The sequence below is a fragment of the Diadema setosum genome, chromosome 8 (assembly GCF_964275005.1).
Source record: "Diadema setosum chromosome 8, eeDiaSeto1, whole genome shotgun sequence".
Classification (NCBI taxonomy): Eukaryota; Metazoa; Echinodermata; class Echinoidea; order Diadematoida; family Diadematidae; genus Diadema; species Diadema setosum.
In genome coordinates, this window is record NC_092692.1 from 26,778,273 (window position 1) to 26,791,512 (window position 13,240).

General features: G+C 37.9%; 1 protein-coding gene across 1 annotated transcript in view; it reads left to right on the forward strand.

Moving 5' to 3' along the window:
- LOC140232392 (protein flightless-1 homolog) overlaps positions 1–13,240 on the forward strand; it is a 48,554-nt gene that overhangs the window by 7,582 nt on the left and 27,732 nt on the right. Inside the window, exons 5-10 of the mRNA XM_072312521.1 lie at positions 1,472–1,548; positions 4,363–4,447; positions 4,954–5,171; positions 5,574–5,875; positions 10,242–10,401; positions 12,649–12,764. Of these exons, the coding sequence (XP_072168622.1) occupies positions 1,472–1,548; positions 4,363–4,447; positions 4,954–5,171; positions 5,574–5,875; positions 10,242–10,401; positions 12,649–12,764 (958 nt within the window). The remainder of the gene's footprint in view (positions 1–1,471; positions 1,549–4,362; positions 4,448–4,953; positions 5,172–5,573; positions 5,876–10,241; positions 10,402–12,648; positions 12,765–13,240) is intronic.

Consider the following 13,240-nt stretch of genomic DNA (forward strand, 5'->3'; position numbering starts at 1 on the left):
CCCCTAAACCCCCAAACAAAAAGAAAAACAAAAAGAAAAAAGGAGGGGGGGGGGTTCTGACTGTCTAAATCCCCCCATTGATCCTCCACTGCTGTAAAGGCAAGCCACACAAGACAACTTGCATCCATAACACACCTAGGCTACTGTGGCCATTGCTGCCCTCTGGTGATGGGGCTAAACACTGTTGACACTCCTCTCTTTGGCCAACTCGTGCACCGTGTCATCTTACAGCTGCTATGAATAGCACATAAATAGAGTTTAAAGGGGACACTAGATTGGACTTTCCCTTGAACTTCATCCAACCCCAGGGCACTCATACATTGTATATCACCTAATTGACAGTTCAGCTAGAAAAGTTCTTGGGCACCTTGGTGTAAAGGTCACAAGGTCTTGAAGGAAACGAGAAGCAGCTTTTAATGACAGCGAAACTTAAGTGGAGTCCAATTGTCTTTCCTCCCTGCACTTGTCAGAGAGCCAATTGAGACTATGAACATGCCCTTTTAGAGGCATCAACATTTCCTTCCTTATCCAATACCATGCATATTGTTATGTAGCACCATACAGCCTCGTAAACCCCCCAGCATGGTCAAAGTCCTGCAAGTCAAAGGCACAATTCCAGCTCTCTGATTGACCGTATGATGTTTGTGGTTAAAAATTTTCTTGAAAATACTTATGCTGCACTGGGCTTCCATGCTTTATTCTCCTAATTCATCAATTTTGCTGCTAATTTGTTGGCCTCATTTCTTCTGGGATTAGAGAAGTCAGAATAGTCATGCTCGACCTGTTGTGGATGGTTGAAGGAGAATGACTCTTATTTTGACTTTTTTTACTTTTATTTTGAGTTGGCATTAAAGTTGTGAGATGTGTGTGATAATATATGCAAGTAATAACAGTTAGAATCCTTTGTCCCAGCTGTTAATTTTTCCTTTGACAGCTCAGTTCATGCAAACATGTTACTCTGAGTAAGAGCATGCATCATTTGGTATTTTATGCCAATCCATATATTAATGCATTTCATGCTCAAATGCTTATGAATGCCTCATCTCAGTCTTACTCTGTAATCCTGTCATATGAAGGCCTTTTTTTCCTTTGTGGTATAGATCCTTTGCTGGCACACAAAGAAAACTTAACAGATTTGTTACTGTTGTTTAGCTTTTTTTCTTGTCTGGTATCAAGTGTTTGTAGGATAATTATGATAATAATAATGATGTTAATGGTGATGATGATTGTGATGATGATGATGATTTGTTACTGTTGTTTAGCTTTCTTCTTGTTTGGTATTAAGGTTCTTTAAGATAATGTAATAATGAATAATAATGATGATGATGATAATAATAATGATAATGAATCTAGTTATAGTTAAGCAGTAGTAGTAGTAGTAGTAGCATAATTGTTATTGTTATTATCATTGCTATAATCATGATTTGTGTTGTTATTAATGTTGTATATTCCTCCTCCCTTCCCTTTTCAGCATCAAGGAGATTCCATCTTCGCTGTTCATGAATCTGACTGACCTGATCTACATTAATTTCAGCGACAACAAACTAGGTAGGAATATGAATTCCATCCAATCACTCAGCATTCTGTGACATTGTGGTCTGTGAAATTATGTGAAATATTGAGCAGAATTTGCAGTGTTGGGAGAGATAAAGCTACAAAACCTACAAATTAATCTTGTAAATACATGCGCTTCTAACTCCTCTGATTTTATGAGATATATATGTTAGCAAGTTTGGAGCAAGAGGTGCACATAATTGGTTCTAAGGAAATCTTTGTAAATTTCTATTATCCAGTGATCCCAGTTTGTACATTGTGCAGAGTATCAATACGGCATCTCCTTACTTAATAATTGATGAATGGATATCTTATTTTAGAATATAAAGGTATGCCCTTCATGTAATGGACAAGATATCATGGTACCCTTTCTATTTGGAGTACTCCCTATGACTATAATGTTCTTAAAAAAAATACTTGAGGATGAGTGCTTGAAAAAATATTTGGATACATACCAGGTAGTTTATTATAGATGCCACTGTCCAGGATGGGTGGTAGAATAGTTAGGTCCTTTTTGCCAGTTTTTATGACAAGGTCATATGGTTTAGTTTAGAACTGCCATATCTAGGAAAAGTGACTACCCCACCAGCAATGCCTTCACTGACTAACTAGTGTTTGTAGCACTGACATTTTCATTCGGTTTTCAACAGAAGAGCGGTGGTTATGTGAAAACGTATGTTAATGATCATGTTTTTATTTCAACCCATTTTCCAGAAATGATGTCATGTTTTCTGTGAACCTTAGTGTGGTTTGAAAAAAAGCACATGCTTTCATATGAAGGAAAAGCATGTTGTGTTAAAATTTCATTTGCAAGGTATCTTAATCTGTTTAAGACTGTATACTGGGGCAGGTGTCTGTGTGAAATGCGTGTTATAGCAAAATCAGCCTGTCCTCAACAGGTTAAAAGTCAGATCATAGTGGGGACCAGATGAATGAAGTTTGTTTTTTGTTTTGTTTTGTTTTTTTTTTTTTTTTTGGTTGTTGAAAGAGAGAGTGTAGCTATAAAGGTTCTTTTTTTGCTGATACTCTCAATAAATAAGAGTGTGTGCTCCATCTGTGTTATCTGTAAACATCATTGTGTCACTGCCATGAACTGATTTCAGCCCAGTGGTAGTGCCGCTGCGTGGTAATCAGTACGTGATGCGGGTTCAAATTCTTAGGCTACTTCCTTCTTGTGTGTATGATGATGTAGATTGAAAACAAGATCTCACCTACAGAGGGTAACAGCAAAAAAAAGGGAACCAGATGGTTACTGATTTGGAGACAAGATTTCAATATAGATATATAAATTTCATGTGTGATACTCCCGTTATTAGGATACAATCTGATGTATTTATCAATTTTGACTTCTAGGCAATCTATGAACGATTCATGGTGAAATTTAAGAGAACTGAAGGAATCTATAATTTTGAGCATCCAAACGGCAATATATTTCAGACAAAAATGTAACACAGACCACTGTCAATGGCACTTGTCATACATTACGAACTGACGAGCAGATGATTGACAAGAGGGCTCCAGAGAATGTCATTACCATTTGAATGACAACAATGACAACAAACCAAATTTCTGCCTGTACAGTTTGAACTTTCTATATATGCTCGCTGCTGTTTTCATGATACTTCACAATTTTTAAAGCTTACTGGGTAAATCACATGTTCACAGTACTTGTAAGAGCTTTTTTTTTTTTTCATAGATATGCCTTCTAATTTCCCCTTATGTCATATTAAGATAACACTTTAGATCATATGACATAAACAAATGTCCAATTATAGCTGACATGAAATTCAAATGTACTTTCGGTTTTGATTGTGTCTGGGTGTTGCCGTTGATGATACTTTGCAAATATGCTCGTGTCACAACCCTTTCTTTAGTAACAGAGAAAATGAGAGTAGATTTCAATGCACCCTTATGTTTTAGAGTGAAATTTAAGTTTCAGAGAGGAAATTGTTTCGGAAAATCTCTTGGCTGCTTGCCAGAACCGCTGAGAGCCAGTGGGAAGTGAATCTTGTTTTGTTTGTTTCTCTTTCTTTATTTGTGGCCTGGTCCAAATGATATTTCAACAAGGAAGTCCATGTCACTTCCAGCACATGTGTAGTTCACATTGCACATAACCGGTCAGTCAAATATATGTATGTTGCCATGCTCCGTGTGTCAGTGGTGCTGAGTGTGCATGTCATATGCACCGGTAGGAACATTGCTGTAGCCATAAAGTTCATACAGTGCACACCTGGGGTCATTTAAGGTAAAGGGTCATATCATGCTTGTGCCACTTTGAGGATAGCAACGGTCTGTTCACTTTCACTCCCAAATTCTCTTGTATTATTTCACAAAGTAGTTTTTCTCTTTTCTTGCTCTCTTGTTATTGTATCTGATGTGAGAGTGGATGTCTTAAATATGGCAGTATGTGTATTTCCTTTTTTTTTCGCTGCTGAAATCTTGATTTCTTTAAATGTTGCATATTGGTATGTTATGACTAAGAATTGAATAGTGTAAGACATGTGTCTTATTTACCAACGATAAGGATTTCAAGCTGGAATGGTTTTTACTTTCAGATGTGTACATTGCATTTTAAAAAACAAGTGCTACAACATGTGTAACAGTTTGTTTTGGTTATAATCGGTATGTTATTTTTGTACTGGTACTAAAAACCTGAAAGTGCATACTTCTCTTTCATGCAGAATGTGTAAATGGGAAAACAAATCAACAATGACATCATTGTTGCATATTAGTCATAATTGCTGTATGACATATTATTTTTTGTTTCAATGTCATGCATTCATTCATTTTGTTTATCCCACTCCCCAGAAATAATTCCTCCCCAGCTCCGCAGGCTGACTAACATTCAGACTCTCATTTTGAACAACAACCCGCTTCTCCATGCTCAGCTGAGGTGAGTGTCTTGAATTGACTTTAACTTTGCGACTGTTGAGCAAAATGATAAGATACAGTGAAAAATATTCTAAAATTTGAAGCTGGGCCATGATATTACAAATGAAGGCATCATAAAACATTAATGAAAGTCAAGTGTTTTTACCCCACCCACCCCCCTGGATTAGAAAAGCAAACAAACACATAGGTTTTGATACCAAGAAGCCAAATTAGAACAAAGGGGAATATGATCTCGTCTCTTACTTGTGAAGTGATATGTCACAAGGATACAAATTGCTGCAATCTTCAGGCTATACAAATGATCACAAGAAAATAAATTGCTTTGATTTGAATGCTCTTAAGCCATCTTCACTCCTCAAGATGATCTTTAAGAATGCAATGCTTTGATTGTACTGTCAACTGATTTACCTGGTACTTTGCCTCTCAAAGGATCTTTCAGGATGCAATGCATTGATAGAACTGCCATCTAATTAAATTAAATTATGTCACCTCTCCAATGACTTGCAGGCAGCTGACCTCGATGACCCAACTCCAGACCTTGCACCTCCGCAACACGCAGCGCACCCTGAGCAACATCCCGCCACAGCTCGACGCCCTGGTCAACCTCGCCGACGTCGACCTCTCCTACAACGACCTAACCAGCGTGCCTGACGCCTTCTACATGCTGTCGTCGCTGAAGCGACTGAATCTGAGCAACAATGCTGTCACGGAGCTGTCAGTTCTTGGTATGGCATCACTCTTGATGGTGTAACATTGGATTACCCAAACATTGCGTATGGGTTGGTTTACAGTTTTGCATTGCATTGAGCAGTCTTAGGGAAGTAGAACTTATTTTTGAATCTTCATGTTGTTGATCTATGCATGGTTTTGGGGCTGGTAGAAAAACAAATATAGAAAAACAAACAAATGTGGAAAATGTGAAAATGCTCTGATATGGAAGTTTGATTGATTTCATTGATTTTATCTGAAGGCACGTTTTAGAAGAATGGATTCCTTGTAAAGTTGAAAGGTTATGCAGCATTAACCAAGACACTAATCTGATATACTAAAATGTAGCAATCTTGAAAATCGACCATCAAAGCTAATGGCCACTTTCCTACGGCTTTATACGTCTTATTCTTCACCAGACTCTTGGACGCGTCTTGAGACGCTGAATGTGGCGCGCAACAAGCTGACCGCTCTGCCGCCCTCGCTCTGCAAACTCATCAGCCTCAAGCGCCTCATCATCAGCGGCAACACCATCAACTTTGACGGCCTCCCCACGGGGATCAGCAAGCTCGTCTGCCTGGAGCAGTTCATCGCCGCCGACAACCACTTGGAGTCGGTGCCGGAGGGCCTGTGCCGCTGCCCGAAGATCAAGAAATTGATCCTGGTCAAGAATCGGCTGGTCACTCTTCCTGAGGCCATCCACTTCATCACAGATCTTGAGGTAGGCAAAGCTTGTGTTCCCTTTTACTTAATTAACTTGTCATATCAGCACATCTTGAACATTGCTTAGGGATCCAGAGCAGAGTTTGTTCATAGTAACTTGCCTTTCATTCATTCATTCATTCATTCATTCATTCATTCATTCATTCATTCATTCATTTATTAATTTATTTATTCATTTATTGATTCATTTGTATGACAGCTTGTCATGACAAATCATGAAGGAAACTTATAAGAGTAATCCTGACATATTTTTTTCACTAGAGGATAATGATGTAAATAATAACAATAATAATAATAATGATGATGATGATGATAATGATAATAACAATGATGATGATGATGATGATGATAATAATAATAATAATAATAATAATAATAATAATAATAATATGGGACTTATAAGGTGCCAAATGAATCTAATAGGAAAGTGCTATTATATTAGATAAGATATAAAAAAATACTACCTCTTGATTTTTGTCATTTCTTCACAACATTGTAAAAGAATGCAGCATGTACATTATAGTACTTGTAGGTCATATGTGGATCATTAGAGTAGGAGTCAGTGCAGTTGAAAGAAAAATGTCTGCTGGGAACATTTTTAATACGTTGAAATAACCTCACATGGTGAATGCTCTCTAATTTGTTTTAGGCATGGCAATGCCATTATGCATGTCTACTCTATAGGACATAAGGTTAATAACATAACCTGTCCGTCACAACAGAAATAGCAGTGTGTTGTGCATGTGGCTATCCTCTTTGTGATACTGTGACTGAGGCATGGATTTTCATTTTGCAGCATATATGTTGCAAGTCCAGATTTTGTTTGGCACAGCACTTCAGCTCCTAGCAATGAAGTATAATAATTGCTGTGTTTGCTAGTTCCTTAGCTACACTCTTGCATTTACCATGTCCCCCAAATATGGCCAGTTTAGTGATAGATCAAAAAGACCATGGTGGTGCTATTGATTCTTATAATTACATCTTGGGGCATTTTCATGAAGCATTATTGTTGGATATATTCTGTCAAACTGTAACAAGCTACTGAAATCCTTGCATCTGATTGGCTGAGAGCAAATTTGTGCGACAACTTTGTTGGACAAAATGCTACCTGAAATGCCCTCCTGAAGGTCTAGTTTGCGTTACTGTAAAAGTGGAAATTTTCGTGCATTCACGCAACCAGAAACAAGTGCGAAAATAAAAGCATGCGAATATTTTTGCATGCCGTATGTTCCAGTGGTTGATGTCTTGATTCTGCGGAATTAAAAACACGCGAAACTCTTTTCGTCTGGCCAAGCGCGAAAAATTAGTCGCGCGAAAATATCCACTTTTACAGTACATTCACATTTTTTCAGTATTAGCTGAATATTGGTTATTGCAACTGTGAGCAAGTACACCGTGCAGTGTGTGTTAGGAGTGACTTTAAAACCGACTTGACATTCTACCAACTACAACTAACAGATATCACTTGATATGTGTATGCAACCTTCCCTGCTCTAGAATTCTACAAAATATTGTTTACATTTCTTCTTTCAGAACATGCTGTTATGACAGTCTCCTAGATACATTAACTGTTTTTGTTGGCATGTTTTGTTTTCATACTGTTGCTATGCATTAACAACAAGCCCTATATTAGTGGCCTTCCTGTTGGCAAAAAAAAAAGTGCAGTTAATACACTAGTGCATACAGTACGTCCGTAAACGAAAGCGAGTTGGCTAGTTTATCCTGTTGCTATGGTAACGTTATCATTATCAAGGTGACAGTGAGGATGACCTGGTCACGGCAAGTATTGACAGCATCCACTTATCATGCAATCACACAAATACAACCTTGATGTTTGAAATGTGAGAGGAAATGGCACTTGTGTGTTTATAATATGTGCGGCAAACTCTGTACCCATTAAATTCATTATTTACCATTTGCAGATGAAACAAAAACACAGCTTTAGTGCTTCAAAATAGTTCTAAAATGTGATTTAGGGATAGAAGCAATTAATGTAAAAATGTTAATTAGTATAATCAATGTTAAGTATATACAAAATGTGAACAATATTGTTTCTAGGATAAACTGGTTACAAGTTACGGTTTATTGAGAAAAACACTGATACCTCCTTAAATTGTAGGCTTTATTGCAAAATATTTATATGGTAGGATGTTTTGTGATAAACTGACCTACACATATGCATAAAATATGGAAATTTGAACATTTTTTAGATCACTGTTCCAAATGGTGAACAGTACCTTTAACGCATGCCTAGGGGAATTTCTGTCCACAAGAAGGAGAGGATATTGCAATGTAGATCACTTCCTTCCCCTAGGAAATCACTCTTGTGATCAAATCCTGTCTAGATACTTATCAGAGCTCTGCTAACAATAGAAATCATATAATTCTTTTTATTTTTTTCTGAAAACAGCATAAGAAAAAAATATGATGTATGACAATTATGTCACAAGGAGAATGTAACTATAGATGATCTTCATTTAGATTCCATTGATAAAATTATAGTAAAATTGAGGGTCTGTCTCCTTTTCTATTTGTTTGTGCTAAATTCAGTGTGGCATTGATATTTGTATGGAACGAGTGGAATGTTCTGTTGTTTTAGCTGTGATTCCCAGATTGTGCTTTCAACGAAATTGATCACTGTGGTGAACATCCAATGAGCTATGTTGAAAGAAAAAAATTGAGTTTCTAGATTATAGATTTCTGAATTGCTTGCAACAATCTCTGACATAGTTTACGTAGAATATAATGTAAGGTAATAAAAAAACCCCACCCAAATCCAATGCTGTCGTTTAAAAACAATTTACATTTTAAGGTTCACTGCACATTGTGAAAAAGTTGCAGGTAGAATGTAAGATATGTTTTTGTTGTCATTGTTGCGGTTATTGAGTGTGGTCTAGAGCAAGAAAAGGCAGTTACATGGATCGAACCAAACTTGTTGCCCTGTTGTGAGAGTAGGGATGATATGATGTATGATACAACATGGTGTATTCACTTGCTCGCATAAAGATTTCATGCATTTGGGGATGCAAGACGCTAGTCTTCATTGCATATCAATGAATATCAGAGCTTTCATGCAATGTCAATGACACAAAATATGTTTCGTGTTGTGTTTTGAATGAAATTCTGCCACACATACTCGCCATTGTCTCGAGAACAAGATATCCATTGGTCAGTAATGAGCTGTCAATGGGTTGTGAAACCATTGCCTGAGAAGGATATATAGCCAAATGTGCTCGAGCCCATTCAAAATATTTCTGTCTCATTTTTAAAATTTTTTATTGTGATCAGTATTCCTCCATTTGTGGTTGAAAGTAATATCAGACAGAAATCACTTCCCTTGTAGCACTGTCGAAAGAATTCTTTTTTTTTTCCTGCTTTATTTGGAAGTGTTTTTAGAAGTTTTCATTCCCGTTTGTAGGGGTTTCCCCCTTTTGCACCAGATCGCTGCTAATGTGTGGAAATGCCCGACACAGATTGAAATACTTGTTTGTTGATGCTGCAATTTTGCTCATGTTATGTTGCCATTTGGAATATATTGTCAGTTGGTGATGCTTGTGGAGCCATTCTGTGTATGTTTGCTGAAGAGCTCATAACTCCCCTTTGGTGCTAATCTTGTAAATGCTTGGCTGTTGCTCCATTCTGCCCCAAAAGCAAGAAGAATACCAGGTAAGGCAGGAGAGATGTCAAGTGTTTCTTACGTAAAAAGTGTGTCTGCATGCCTGCAGTGTTGTTGCATAGGGAGTCATTTTCCAGATATCGCGTTTAAAATGTGTGTGACATTTTTGACATGGTTGTATAAGGAGTAGCTTGTAGCTTTGTGCTGCAGAAAACTATTCAGAATTTTCCACAAAACATTCGGGCACTGCCTGAAATTTTCATTTCAAGTCAGAGACATGAAACTGTTTCTGGTTATGACCGCATTAATTTCAGTACCTATAAATCATGTTTGCAAGTGTTTTAATGGAGTAATAGTATTACTAGTAATAAAGTAAGTAATGATGATGATGATGATGATGACAATTATGATGATGGTGACATCGCCACCACAAACATGAACAACAGCAGCAGTACTTGCAACAACAATGCCAAAAATATTTTTTTTTCCATGTGGAAAGCAGGACTTTATCATCATCATCATCATCATGATTATTCCAATAATCTTTGATAATTATATCATCATCATCATCATCATCATCATTGTCATTATCACCATCATCACTATCTGCAACATCTTTATCAGCATCATCATTATCATCATCATCATCATCATCACTATCATCATTATCATCATCAGCCTCATCATTATTATCATTGCTATTGCAATCACATTTTGATGCTTTCTTTCTCCTCCCCGATGTCCACAGACCCTTGACGTCAGGGACAACCCTGACCTTGTTATGCCCCCGAAGCCCATCCCTCAGCAGAGAGGAAGTGGGGCTGAGTACTACAACATTGACTTCTCCCTCAGTCACCAGCTGAGACTGGTGGGCGTGGTTCCCCCCTCCCAGGCCGGTAGCTCCTCAGGTGAGACATGCATCATCCAATTGGAACCAATAAATATTCTCCCACACTTTTCTGGTCAGAGGATCTTGCTGAAACCATTGCATGATGTAGGCAGGATTATTTCACTCGTTGCATGATTTTGAACATGGTTCTCTGAATATATTTAAAAAAGTAAGATTTTCATTTTCAGATGTAATTTCATCAAGGAATGTACAGTATTAAAATGATTTGGCAGGATGGGTAGAAAAAAAACAAAACAAAGCAATTTTACCCTTGAAATGATAGTGATGAACTGTCAAGATCAAAGGTTAGTAAACTTAAAAAAAAGAAGTAATTTCTTTTCAATATTTCAGCTAGAAATGTCCAGGGATGATGTGAGGTGGTGGATAAGATTAGAATAAATCAACAGATAATTGCATGAGCATAGAGGTTGTTATATATTAAAGGTCAAGGTCACAGGTTTATGTATTGTCTTATGTACAGAATGCGAACAGTGGTTATAGTAAAAATGTTTCTAGACTAAACTGTCTACAGTTATGGTTTATTGAGAAAAATAGTGATATATCCTTATATTGTAGGTTTTATTGTGAAATTTTTATATGGTAGGATGTTTTATGATACAAGTGACCTACACATATGCATCAAATGTGATATAACTCAAACATTTTTAAAATCACTGCTCCCAATCGTAAACAATACCTTTAAGAGGTACACTGTGTACAGCGCATTATTTCAAGTATCTTCGGTATCATATATGCCAAGACAATGAGAAGTGTACGTGTATAGTATATCACTACATTCTTGTACATGTTTAGACTAGCTCATTGTGTGCATTCACGTTTGCTAAAGTGGCGTGATGGGGAGCACCTCACACAATGCAACCCCTGTGTATAGGGAGTGCACTCAAGCCATTGTCATGAGCAAGCAACTCTCATAGAACGGTATCACTTTCCATTTGGCATTCTCTCGTAGCATGCCCCATGGCAATATTTGAAGTTGAAATCTACTGCGTGTTGCGAGTCAGCTTTTGATAAGTGGAGCCAAACCGTAGCACACAGAAAAGTTTGAATTTTTGTATCAATGTTTGGATGAAGGAAAGGAAAGGTATCCAAATTTACAGTCTCACATGTTTCTAGTAATATCAAGCACAGTAACACATATGCAAATTAGGTGAGTTGATGATGTCACGACCTGTAAAATCTCCCATTCGCATGCATCCATATCTAACTAAATTCCCTTAGAAATAATGTCTTTCACAAGTAATTGTTCTTGAGATGTAACAATGTAGGAATAATGACTTTGTGAAGGGGAATGCTGATATAGTTCGTTGACTTACTGACAAAAAGAATTGTGTGCCAACATTTCTGTGTACACATCACGGGGATGTTGTGAGTCAAAGACATCATTTCTTTGTCTAATGTTAGTTTACATGTGCTATTGTAACCGATATTATTGTTTTGCCAGAATTTATTAAGATTCTGTTACATTCTCATTTCTTTCATAAGTTTAGTGAAACGGTAAATGTTTCACACTGCCAACATTAATCATTATAATCACAGTGACCACTGGGTGGAGTTTTCCTTTAAAGGTATTGACTTCTCTACACAATGCTCCTTGCAGGCTATAAAAGAGCCAATCTATACCAAGTTGTATATTGTGATCTGGAGCCATTGAAACTAACTAACTATTCTAGGTTGCCTGATCCCAGCACTAGATGAGTTCCGGCATGTATATTTCTTATGGCTTAGGTTCACAAAGAGCCTACGACCATTCACTGCAAGTTGTGGCCGTTGTTACTATGGCAGTACGTCCTTCATCTTTCAATGTTTTCTGTTCCTCTCTTCATATTATCCAGCATCAGGCCTGTCAAATCATGATGTCTTCTTGTTTCATTACTTGGCCACAAAATGTAGGCGTGTTGCCCCTTAATCTGTTGTGTGCTTTGAGTGCTGACTAGCACAGAAACCCCCATAGCATTGTACACACTGTCCAAAGTTACTGGTACAGAGAGGGTTAATCAAGCTCTTATCTTGCTTGAATGAGCCCCTGTTGAACTTCAACATTATGAAGTATCAGTGTGCCTACCACAGAGCAAGCACTGAAGGATTAATTGATTTAAGCTCTGATTCATCCAGGTAATAGCAACCAGGATCGGACGTGAAACTGTTCACGGAATTCCACAGTTAAGTCCAGATGCAGTGATTTAATTTTTGTGCCTTCATTGAAGGATTACCAGACTTTTTTGGGACATTTTTGCTACCCTTGCAGCAAGCAAGGACCCACTGGCACGCAAGAAGCGCATCAGGCAGAAGAGAATCGAGATGCAGTCAGCCAAGGCGGAGGCGGCCAAGGCTGAACAGGCCAAGCAGGAGAAAGTCTTAAAGGTAAGTCCCACCAGAGAGAGAGAAACATGGTGGTCCTTTGTGGAGCTCATTTAGGAGGTTGGGCAGTTTTGTGGGGAAGCTTGGGGAAGTGTTGTGGTCTTTGTTTGAGCATTAGGAGATGTGATGGTCTGTGGATGAAACTTCATGAGGTGTGGTTCTTGCGTGTAGATGCAACATCTTGAGGTGTGGTTACTAGGGGTAAGAGTCTATAGAGGTGTGGTGGTTTAGGGATGCAACAAAGGGAAATGTGGGGATGTGGGGTTGAAAAGTGTGGAAAGTGTGGTAGTCGCAAAATTGTTCTTTTAGGGGAGTGAATAAGACCCCATACTCTTTTGTCCCTGAACCTGTTGTAGACTAGTACCATTTACACTCTGGCAGGTGTCTGTGAGCAGTGCATGTTTGAGCAAAATCAGCTCGTCCTCAATGATTTCAGAGATTTATAGAACCGAAGGAAGCGAATCTGAGAGATAAGTGCA